A 12,057-nucleotide genomic window follows, 5' to 3' on the forward strand; every position below is an offset into this window, starting at 1 on the left:
TCGTGAAGTGATGTTTCATCTTCTCTCTTCCCGTTGCACAGGTCTTTCTTGTCCAAGTCAACCCTGGAGAGACCTTCACCATACGGGCGGAGGATGGCTCCTTGCAGTGCATCCAAGGTACGTCTGAACCACACCTGGTAGTGCTCCCCACTCCAGTTTCGCCTCCTACTAGCGCCCCCTACTGTGGGCCCATCATGCAGCAGAGGCTCTGTTGTGTTGTGTTCCCTGGGCGTTTGGGCGTGCATGGGAATGGACAGATTATCTGTATAGGCGCTGAGGGTACCACACTCTAATCCATGGCTAAAGCCGTGGCCTGAGTGTTATTTTTGATTTGGTGTGGTGTGCATCGGTGCCTGCCGGTGCTCCTGGTGGGCTACCGTTGGATGCTTCCCCTCACCAGTCCCCTGCAGTCTGGCATGGCTTTGCCCCAGTGTAGGCCTGTTAGTATTGACTCTGCAGTCAATGGGTGATAAGGGGTGGCTTTTCCAAAGGTCTTGTTGGTCTTTTTGCAAGAGGTTTTTTTAACGTAGGCGATCAGTTAATGTGTCTTTGGGGTTCTTCTCCACACCATGTCGAAACGCAAATATTTACCTGTGGAGGCGGTCTCCTTTGACCTGCTAATCTCCTGCTTCAAGTGGTTGTTTGTGTGCAAGGAGATTATTGCTCATGTTTTCCTTTAAGCAATGGAATGTCAATGGCTTTTTGAAGTTAGAGGATTTTAAACTGCTTGATAAGTATTTCAATAGTTATGCAGATACTGAGGAAGAGGGAGTGTGTGTGTGTGTCTGTGTGTGTGTCTGTGTGTGTGTGTGTGTATATGTTCATGTGTGTGTGTGTTTTTGGTGAAAATAGATGTAGAGGTCCCTGCCACTGCTTTGGTGGATGTAATCTCTCCTCTGATGGAACCACCACACACACACACACACACACACACACACACACACACACACACACACACACACACACACACACACACACACACACACACACACACACACACACACACACACATTCCTTCTTCCTCAGTCTCTGTTACCATAAAACAACTGTTTCGTCCACTTCACATTACCTGTCCACACTCCCCACATCCACGGTCTCAGCTGGTGTAGCACAGGTTCTTGGTTTGAAAGGTGCGAATGACTAGTGGTCTCTTGTCCTTTAGTAATTAAGCCTGTACATAGAGACCACTGGTCGATTCATACACACGTGTCAGCACACACAGCTCTACCCCCTTACGTAACAGTCCCAGTGGAGATGGAGATGAGAGGCAGGCTGAGGCTGCACTGTTGGGCTTGGGAGCAGGAGGGGAGGGGGCTGCTGCTGGCTGCTAGCTGCTGGCTGCTGATGTCTGGTCTGCAGAGCAGATGAGAATAGATGGGCACTCTGTGCACTCCCTGCCTGTCTGGCCCTGCGGGCAAACGGCTCCGGTGAGAGGCCTGACCACTTTTTACATTTTACATTTACATTTAGTCATTTAGCAGACGCTTTTGTCCTAAGCGACGTACAAGGGAGAGAACAATCAAGCTAAGAGCAATTGAACCTGGTGTAACAATAAATACTGCTTTCAAAAAAAAAAAATAGAAAACGACATAGAAAGAAAAAGGAAAAAGAAGTGCGGGACTGTCACTGCTTAAGTGCAAGTGATGTGTGGGGGCTGTTCATTTCCAGACAGGAACAGCAGTAAGGAGGTGAGCGCTTCCCAACCTCCATGACCTCATACCTACCTACCTCTCGGCTCTGGCTCTGCTTCCATGAACATATGTCATTATGGTCAGAAAATCTGTTGGCTTTACCCAAGGGTCCTTTAGTGGTTGAAAGCAGCACTGAGTAAATGTTGATTCTTCAAATCCTCTTTAAAATTTTACACCCAATTTCGTTAATCAATAATTAATTGTACATTAAATGTTATTGTAAAACAGTATCATCGCACATTATTGTCCTAAGGAATACAGTATCATCACACATTATTATCCTTAGGAATACAGTATCATCACACGTTATTATCCTTAGGAATACAGTATCATCACACGTTATTATCCTTAGGAATACAGTATCATCACACATTATTGTCCTAAGGAATACAGTATCATCACACGTTATTATCCTTAGGAATACAGTATCATCACACATTATTGTCCTAAGGAATACAGTATCATCACACGGTGTTATCCTTAGGAATACAGTATCATCACACGTTATTATCCTTAGGAATACAGTATCATCACACATTATTGTCCTAAGGAATACAGTATCATCACACGGTGTTATCCTTAGGAATACAGTATCATCACACGTTATTATCCTTAGGAATACAGTATCATCACGCAGTATTATCCTTAGGAACACAGTCAAATGCATAAGGATGTTTTATACATTATTTGTGGAAACTTTTTAGGAAAATAATCCAGTGATCACAAGCAGATCCTTATCAATGAGGCCCAGTAGTGTGTGTAAGCTAACTGATTAGGTAACTGAAGGGAAGTCTCCAAATATGAAAAGAAAAACTGCTCAGCATGACTTCCTTTCCATTCATACAAACACACACACACACACACACACACACACACACACACACACACACACACACACCCACACACACACACACACACACTCTCACACACACACACACACATACACACACACACACACACACACACACACACACACACACACACACACACACACACACACACACACACACACACACACACACACACACACACACACAAACACACACATCCGTTTCCTAATGAGCAGAAGGTAACGTGCCCCCCGGGCACAATGGAGGCAGAACCAGGGTAAAAGAAAGTGAAGGTGGTGATGAAACGATGACTGTGAGTACTCAGGCACTCCATTAAAGGGATAGCTCAAATCCATAACCCTCTCCCTCTCGCTCTCTCTCACACTCTCTCTCTTTCTGCCTTTTTTCCTCCACAGAAAAAGGTCACTGGGTTTAATTAAAAGTGTGGAGTGAGGCTGTAGCTCCGTGAAGGAGCATGCTTTTTAGAGAGAGAGCCTCTTTGTCATTATGCTAACCTCAGAGCAGAACCCTAGGTTTAGGATTTTATATAAAGTAACCACTGTTTAGCCTGTGGACCGCGCTGGCTTCACAGAGCACAGAGAGAACGGCTTCTTTTGGAGGGGGCTGAGTGCAGCCAAGAAACCCTAAGCCCTCGCCTAGAGCCTCGGCCCTGGATAGGTGCACACTCTCCTCTCCCTCACTCTCACTGGAGCTCAGAGTCAGTGAGTTTAAGCCTCTGTGAAGACTTAAGAGTCAAGAGATTTATGAGTTGAAGAAAGCATAGTGAAAGCCATACTCCATGTTAATTATGAATGGAAATTCATCAAGATGAAATGCTATAAAAGTTATGTAACACAACATAGACAATGGTAAGCTAACAGTTAACAAGGGTGAAGGGGGGCAATTATCAGAGGCTAAAGAAAAGTGAGAGGATTATAGCACCTAGCTGCTCTGCTCTGGACAGGAACAGTGGGCGCCTCCATGCGCATCCTGCCCTCCTCCCCCTCCCTGCCACTCATTTCCTGCCCCAGAGAGCAGTGTGCCTGCACAACAGCCCAGCTCGGCTCAGCCCCACATTTGAGATCCCTGGAAGTCATATTGCACAAACTTAACAAACTTAAGTGAGCCACAGAAAACCACCATATCCTCAAACCTTGTGTTTTCCCTCACATTTTGGGACTATCCACATACTTTTGTTTGACTCATCTTCCCTGCAGGCATCCAGGCACACACTCGGATGATGTGAATACACTGTATTAACATCTTTAGCATCGCTAGCTTCATTAGCATCGTTAGCGCTGGTTAGCGGTCTGGGCCGTCAGCCAGCATGTCTCTGTTCTACGGACTGGCAGCTCATTAGTCTGCTCCGGCCCCTTCTTGTTTACTTGGGCCTGGGCCCGGCCGTATCTCTCTGCTAATTAGGGTGGAAGCAGGCGAACTGTAATCTTTGTGTTGTTTAAACAGGGTGAACTTTTTTCCCCTTTTTTCCGTCTGTCTTCTTATCCTCTCTTTTTTTTCACAAGGCAGGGCTAAGCTCGCTGTGTTCTTTGTTTGGGGATTCCCCCCCCCGCATTTGTTTTGTGGGTATGTGTGAGTATGTGTTCGCACTAGAAGAGAGTCTGGCACCAGGACCCTGACCATGGCCTCAAAAGAGCGTCTTCCTATTGCTTTCACCTCTGACTGCACCTTGCGTCAGTGTCGTGATATTTAGTCTGAGACATTTACCCCTAGTGAAAGTGTGTGTGTGTGTGTATGTGGATGCTTGCGTGTGTGCATCTGTGTGTCTGTTAGGTGGACGCAGACTCAGTGCCCTTTCTCTCTCTCTCTAGGCCGTCAGCACTAAGGTATTCAGTGCGGCGCGCTGGGTAATTGCGGCCCCTGACACTGGGCCTCATTGATGTGGTGATCCTGCCAGCTGTGCGCTCTTCCTGTTTGTCATGTGGCCCCAGTGCAGCCAGATCAGTGCGCCGGGGAGAGGTCCTTTCATGTCTAATGCTTTTGGACAGATGTTGGCCATCCCCATTTGTTTTGCTCCCTTCTCTCTCCTCCTCCCCTTTTGCCTCACTTTCTTTCTTTTGTTAGGTTCTTCTTTGCTGTCTTGAAGAATATGAGCTAATAAGATCATTTCTGACTTAGTTTTTTTTGTTCTTTCTTTCCTTCTTTAATTTTTTTTCTTTCTTTCTATCTTTTCTTTCTTTCATTTTCTCTTATTTTCTCTTATTTGCCTTTCCACCGTGAGGTCTTCCCTCGTGTCACTTAGCTGTTTGGTCTATGTCGCAGAAGATAAGATCTGGCACGCAGACTCGTAAACTGGAGGGAGGTGAAGTGTGTGAGCGGTGTTGTGAGTTTAAAACACATGTATTAAACCTGTCGTCGCTCACGAGCGATCAGATGAGCATCTGTCGATCCCTCTGGATGAGAGATCAGAGGTTGTCTGCGAGGTTGTCAAACAGACTGTTTGGAATGCAGCACAGACCCTTGAGAGGAGCTCATGGCTCAATGCAGAGTTAATACATTTCGTCTCTACAGTGTAGTCCTGATAGAGGTAGTGTTTTAGTCTCATACATCTTGCTGTGTAAAACTAAATTGTTCTTTGATCCCTCTGGAAGGGTGGGATAATCAAATATCAAGTGAGAGCTAATATGGTTGTTTTATTTGATGGGGTATAAAGTATAAATTTAATATATAACCAAATTGTACCAAAGAAAAGAAATCGAATTCCCAAAAATTATTTCATACAATGTATTTGTATTAAATTGGGTGGATGTTATTGTTTTTATGCTGGAAAGCAAAGAGAACTTGTCTTCCATAATTGCATCTGAGAAGTCACAGCACTCATCCGTAAACTGTAATTTCGCTGAGATGTGAAGTCATCCACCGCAAAATCAGTTTCTTCATGATTTTCATAAAAATGTCACTTCTTTGTGGTTTAACTGGATTGAAAAGGATTCTCCAAAAGGAGAAATAAATATTAATAAAACATTGAAACCTGATAGCAAGATTGTGTGTGTCTGTGTGTCTATGTGTCTGTGTGTCTGGGTAAAAGTACAGACCAAAATAGGACAAAAGACTTCTTGTGCTTACCAGTGGGCAGTTTCTACTTTCCAGAAGGTCAGTGAGCCTATCTTTAGAGTGCTCTCCTCAATGGTCATTGTACCATGCCCTGAGTGCCTCAGCTTACCTAATACTCACAAGATTAGGAAAGGGTGTACTGTACAACACTGTCACATTTGAACACACACACACACACACAAAGACAGATACGTAACAAAACCAACGTTTTTTTCTTGTACAAATGCCAAAGTACAGGGATGATTGTACAGTGGGTGTGTGACGCACCATGAGAGTCCAGTCTCATGATATGCACGCTTTGTCACCAGCAGCTGGAGCAAACTCAGTGGATGCTGTCTCAGCCTCAGCTCTTATCAGCTGAGGCGCACGGGACACATCCACAACAGATGCTGCCTGCACTGTTATGGTTTGTGGCGTAAATGGTGTTTTTTCTTGGAAATGGAGGCTCTCCCTCCAGGTGGTGTGTGTCGGCATGAGGGGCCCCTTGGGAAACATATGGGCCCCCGAATGCCCCCACCACCACTGCCACCACCCCGTAACAAACCTCTTGGGCCTCTGGAGCAGTTTCTCTGTGTCCACCACACTCAACTCCTGTCAGGGTCACGTAGGTCCTGCTCTGTGACCCTCTGGTCCATGTGAGTCGCTCACGGTGCAGAGATGTAGCAGGCCAGCAGGGCGAGGTGACCGGGTTCCTCTGCTGGGACATCCAGGTCCAGGACACCCATCCTCTGCCTTAGCTTTTCTCTTTCTTAAGTGAAACAGCACCAGACAAATGCAAACGGCATGTTTTCTGCTTGTGCTTTTTATCTGGTGTGTGTGTGTGTGTGTGTGTGAGAGAGAGTATTAATATAAGGGCTTGGCTGAATCTGTGTTATATTAATGGAGGTGTGAATGTGAGGACCACTGCCACTGCAGCAGCCAGCAGTCAGCGCTGAGTTCTGCCCTCAAAGCAGCACTGTCTTGAGCATGTTTTTGCAGCAAGTCACCTGGGTTTCAAGTTAACACTGGCAGACAGCAATTTACAATTACAAATTTGCAGTGCACAGTTATCTGTGCCATACAGATAATTGTGTGAATTGAAATTATTGAAATAATGTCAGTTTATTCACATTAACAATTTTTGTTTTGAAAAGTACATGTTCAAATAAAATCCCCTCCAATCGGACAGAGAAAAGACGCTTTATCTCACAATCCATCTCTAATGCTATTGTGTGGTGTTGAATGGCGACCAAAAAAGCAGATATGGTTCCATTGAACGCTTTTGTAATCTGTCGACACTGTAATGCCAAGCATTAGCCTCAGATGTGTACTTCACTGCTTGTGGTTACTGGACACAGTCTTAAACTTCAGCAAGAAGAAGACAGATAACAATGTATGTGGATCGTGTGTTCTGGCTTTAGAGGGAGTAATATTTAGAACTGTAATGTTATGACGGTATGTGTGTGTGTGTGTGTGTGTGTGTGTGTGAATGTTTGTGTATGTTTGTGTGTGTGTGTGTGCATCCACACAAAGTAGCATGGAAGTTTAAGCACAAGACAGAGGAAAAGTGTCTGTTTGAGTTTCCAGAGAGCTGGATTGAGCCGTAGTCTGCCAGAACTCCACTGGAGCCCAGGGACCCAAACTGCACACAGTATACAGTAGTCAGAGAGAGAGTGAGAGAGAGAGAAGAGGGAGAGAGAGGGAAGGGGGAAGAGATATTACACTTTCACACACTTTCCATTCATTTAGCGCACACATCTCTCCCTACATTGTTTCAGTACTTTCTTCCCCCTCGTCTTCCCCTTCCTCCTCTTCAGCCCAGGCTGTGTACATTGAAAAGGAAGCAAAGCAGTACGAGGAATGTGAAGTGTGCTGTGGGCCTCGGCCTTTGGAATGCCCCAGTTCTGTAGGGAGTTTTAGACGACTGGGAAGTATTATACTGGGAAGGGTTACGTCGGTCATTTAGTGGAAAATGTGTTTAAGACGTAACTGTTTGAAACTGCCATTGCTGTGATATGATTGGAAATCGTGTGAATTTGGGGAAATTTCTCTTTATCTCTGTATTTCTTTTTTTTCTTTCTCTCTCTGCCTCTCTCTCCTCTTGCCATGCACTACAGTAACAAAAGTAACCTCCTGGCTGCATGACTTGGATTCAGCAACTGAAAAAAAAGTGAGCTGTGATGCCAAGGCAGAGAAAGTGAGAGGCAGAGAGAGGGAGAAAGAGAGAGACAGGGAAGAAAAGAAGGGAGAGAGAGAATTCCTCCTGTCTACTGGCCCGAACACAAATGGACAGAAGAGCACGGGGTGAAGGAGTGCATTTGGACAGGGCCCGGCAGCCACAGCCTTTTTTTCGCTTCCTCTTCTTCTTCTTCTTCTTCTTCTTTTTTTTCTGCATTTTCCTTTGCTTTTCGTTCCTTCCAGATGTGCCTTTCCATCCCCGGCAGCAGCAGCAGATGTAAGCAAAGCTTCCTCTCAAGGCATCTTTGTGTTTCCTCCTGCTGCTCTGTGCCCGCCGTGCTTGTCAACAAGGAAAATCTGCCATGCCACGCAACACCATGATACTGGCCCCCTCACGTATTCCTCTCCGTCTCCCACCTCTGCCCAGCTGTCGGTGCTGGCGAGGAGCCTTGTCTCCGGGCAGCCCCACCATTGGTCCGTGACACAAGCCACAGTGACTCTGAGCAGAGCACATACAGTAGGGCTGTTCACACAGGCTCTCCGCTCAGTGCTAGCGTAGCCACTTTTTTTGTGGCAAAATAAGTGTGTTTAGTCTTGGTGACTTTATAACCTGTGCTGTAACCACAACCTCAACATTGTCGTTTGCTTATAGGAGAGTCCATAGTATGTGTTCTGTGTGTGTTTTTGTAGGTGGAAAGTGTGTTTAGGTCTATGATCATTGCTGAGTTCCACCAAGTTACAAAATGTGGTTCCTGTAGTTACTCTTGTGGAGAAAAGGGCTAGGTACTTGTGAGGGGAAAGAGAGACTGGAAGAAAAAGTGAGTTAGAGAGAGAGAGAGAGAAATAAAGCGAGAAATAAAGCGTGCCTGGTCCTGTCTTCGATGCACGCATTCCTAGCAGGGTGTCTTAGCCCTCCAGCTCCTCTCAGCTCTCCTGTCCCTCACCTCGCCCCTTAGGGGAGGAGAGCAGCCCCTGGACTCACTCAGCCCCTGTAAGTCCTCCTGAAGAGAGCCCTTTCCTTCCTTTTGGAGAGAGGCGTTAGGGGCCAGCGGCTTGTCTCCAGCCCTTAGGGAGCCCCACCACCAATCGTATCTCTCCAGATCATCCACGTTGCTCAGGTCTAGACCCAAAGATCCACCTCTACCTGGGCTGAAATTCCCCATAAGCTTCCTCAGTCTGCAGTGAAAGCCTAGTTTGTGCTTGGAGCCTCTCTTCCTCTACCTTTCTTCTCCTGACACACACACACACACACACACACACACACACACACACACACACACACACACACATAAACACATAGACACGCAAACACATACACCGTTTTATCTAGGTCTCCTGCTCATGGTGTTTCTCCAGCAAATATTTTGTGCTTATCTGCTTTTGGTTGCCCTTATCTCCCTCAATAAACTATCTCTTTCATGTTTGTTGTGTCCTCACTTTCCTACCTTTTTATGTGGTTTTCTTCTCTGTCCCTCTCTCTATCTCTCTCTCTCCTTCTCTCTGTAGAGTACCTCTTGCCCTCTCCCTCTCTGGCAAAAGGCTTCATGCCCTCTCCCTCCCTGGCAGAAGGCACACACACACACACACACACACACACACACACACACACACACACACACACACACACACACACACACACACACACATACAAATAGACAGTCTGGCAGTAGGCTTCCTTTCTTCCTGCTGCTGACGTGGCTCCACTCTATCAGGGCTGCAGAAGACCGAAGCTCCTTTCTCTCCTCTCTCTCTCTCTGTCCTTGATACACAGGTTCACACACACACACACACACACATACAAAATGTTTTTCTCTCACTCACTCACTCACTTACTCACTCTTGCTCTCTCACCCGTTCTCTCTCTCCTCTTCTGCTGTCCCTCTCTCAGTCGAGCTGGCAGGCAGGCTGTGCTCTCCTCTCATAAAGGAATCCTCTCAGAAGGCAAGCGCAGTCACTCTCATATACTGATGTATTCATTCTCCCCTCTTTGTGCTCTCATAGTTCTGTGTGTCACATTGTCTTGCTTTGTGGATAACTTCCATTGCAACTCCCCTACATTCTCCAAACTGCTGCTTTACCTCTCTTTATCATCAGATACGACTGTGCCAAACGTCTGTAAGGGGTCAACACCTAGAGGTTGTGGCATCCTTTGTGATGTTGGGAAAATAAGATACATTTTGTCTTGAATCTCAATACCAATCTTTGCACCACATTATCATATCGACTTAATAATAGACTGTGGAAGTCAGGCTCAGAGGCTGTCTGGGAGAGTTTAGACTGTGGTAGTCCAGCTCAGACGCTGCCTGTGAGAGTTTGTTTCTATGCTGAGAAGACTGGGCTCCGGAGGCCCTGTAAAATCACCTTAGCACAGCTCAATGGCTGCTTTGGGGCTGAGAGCTGAGGGTCTGGATTCACTGTGGGTTTCAGGCAGAGGCAGAGGCAGAGGCAGAGGCAGTGTTTGTGGCCTGTGTTCACAGACATGACACTGGAATCAGGGTCATATGTGCCACCTGCTCACAATCCTGAGTGTTTAGATTGGTCAGGGCATGTTCTGTTTACAAAGTGCAAAGTTAAACATGTGCACGCGTGTGTGTCCGTGAGGTGGGTGTGTATTTGCTAGTTCCCAGAAATTGGGCAAGTGCACACACAAACACACACACACCCACACACACCCACACACACACACACACACACACACACACACACACACACACACTAACACACACACTCACTTCCACGTATTGGGAAATGACTGTGTGTTTTTTGGCTGATGTCAACAGGTCCTGAGATGTGAAACTGGCTCTGCTTTCCCTTTCTCTCTCTCTCTCTCTCTCTCTCTCTCTCTCTCTCTCTCTCTCTCTCTCTCTCTATCTCTGTCTGAGGTGTCATCATGTAAAGCCCCTATCAGCTACCTAGTGCAGATTGATTCAGCTCAGAGGTCACACGCACCTCTCTGCGGGGTCTCTGGGCGGAGCTCATAAAACTCTCTCTGTTCCTGCTTTCAAAAAGCCTCCTCTCTTCTCCTCTTCTCCTCTCCTCTCTACCTCACCTGTGCTGTCCTCAGGCCCAGTTTCACAGCCCTGCCCCTGGGGTCATGCAGTCACTTAATATCCCTATAACTCTCTCTCTCTCTTTCTATTTCTCTCTCTCTCTCTCTCTCTCTGTGTGACAAAATAAGAGAGAAATGGGAAGAAAGAGTAAGCCGTGTGAGAGGCTTCTCGTTACCTCAGGGAATGTATAAAAACCTCACCGCACCTTCCAATACAAATACTGTATGAAGGATTTCTTGGGGATACACAGGGTTTGTGTGTGTCTTGCATTGTGGTGGTCTCTGTAGACTTCTGTTGATTGCTATACATGAATAAATAACTCTATGTGGGTTTGTGTGTGTGAGTGTGTGTGTGTGCGTGTGCGTGTGCGTGTGCGTGTGCGTGTGCGTGTGCGTGTGCGTGTGCGTGTGCTTGTGCGTGTGTGTGTGTTTCTCTTGCCTTGCTGATTGCCTGCCTGTGAAGAACAGTGTTTTGGTGAACAACTGTGAGCTCCTGTCCTGCCTTTGTCCTCATTCCACGCCTTACCAACACTTTTTCCACTTTGTTTCCCGGGTACCACATATCATTCCCCTGAGACAGCGGAGCAGCTAAAGGAATGGCGTCCAAACTTCTGAGAAAGTGCATGGAAAAAATGGCTCCCCCGCTGTGCCGTGAAGCTTGGATGGCATTTTATTTTAGCATTCTTTCCCTCTGCACTCTCTCCCCTTTAACCGCATTGAGATACTGAGCATACTCATACTCATACCCCCATACTCATACCCCCCTCCCCCTCTGAGGTCACCATCGTGTGTGAGCCAGCACCATGTGATTTTCGCTGGAATAAGGAACCGGGAGATCTTTGCCCACCCCCCACGCCCCCTCACTTTTAGCCAGCTGTTTACTCTGTGTGTATGTGTATGTGCGTGTGTGTTAGCATGATAGCATGCCCTTGTTTGAACACCTGTTGGGCATTGAGACATAGCAGACCCTGACAGGCTACCTCCATTCTGCTTAAGAAAAAGAAAGGATCCAATTCCAGTACTCCAGTAACTGAAGTTTTGCCCTCTTGAGTTGTCATCTCTTCTCACTCTGTAGACCTTTTTCTCTATATGTCTTTCTATCTGTATCTCTCTCTATATCTTATTGTCCTGTTTGTCCTCATAGGGAGCTGTGGTATGTTCTAAGCCTCCTCGGTGAAGGGTCATCTTGTGTTTGTAACAGGGGCATGGCTTTTAGCACATCACAGTCCTCTCTTTATAGTGGATAGTGCCATAATCC

At 46.5% G+C, this 12,057-nt stretch overlaps 1 protein-coding gene across 1 annotated transcript in view; it reads left to right on the forward strand.

The window, feature by feature from the left end:
• Nucleotides 1-12,057, forward strand: part of fndc3ba (fibronectin type III domain containing 3Ba) — a 109,172-nt gene that overhangs the window by 25,540 nt on the left and 71,575 nt on the right. The window contains exon 3 of the mRNA XM_080837948.1: nucleotides 42-117. Coding sequence (XP_080694074.1) covers nucleotides 42-117 — 76 coding nt within the window. The remainder of the gene's footprint in view (nucleotides 1-41; nucleotides 118-12,057) is intronic.

The sequence above is a fragment of the Sprattus sprattus genome, assembly GCF_963457725.1.
Source record: "Sprattus sprattus genome assembly, chromosome: 4".
NCBI lineage: Eukaryota > Metazoa > Chordata > Actinopteri > Clupeiformes > Clupeidae > Sprattus > Sprattus sprattus.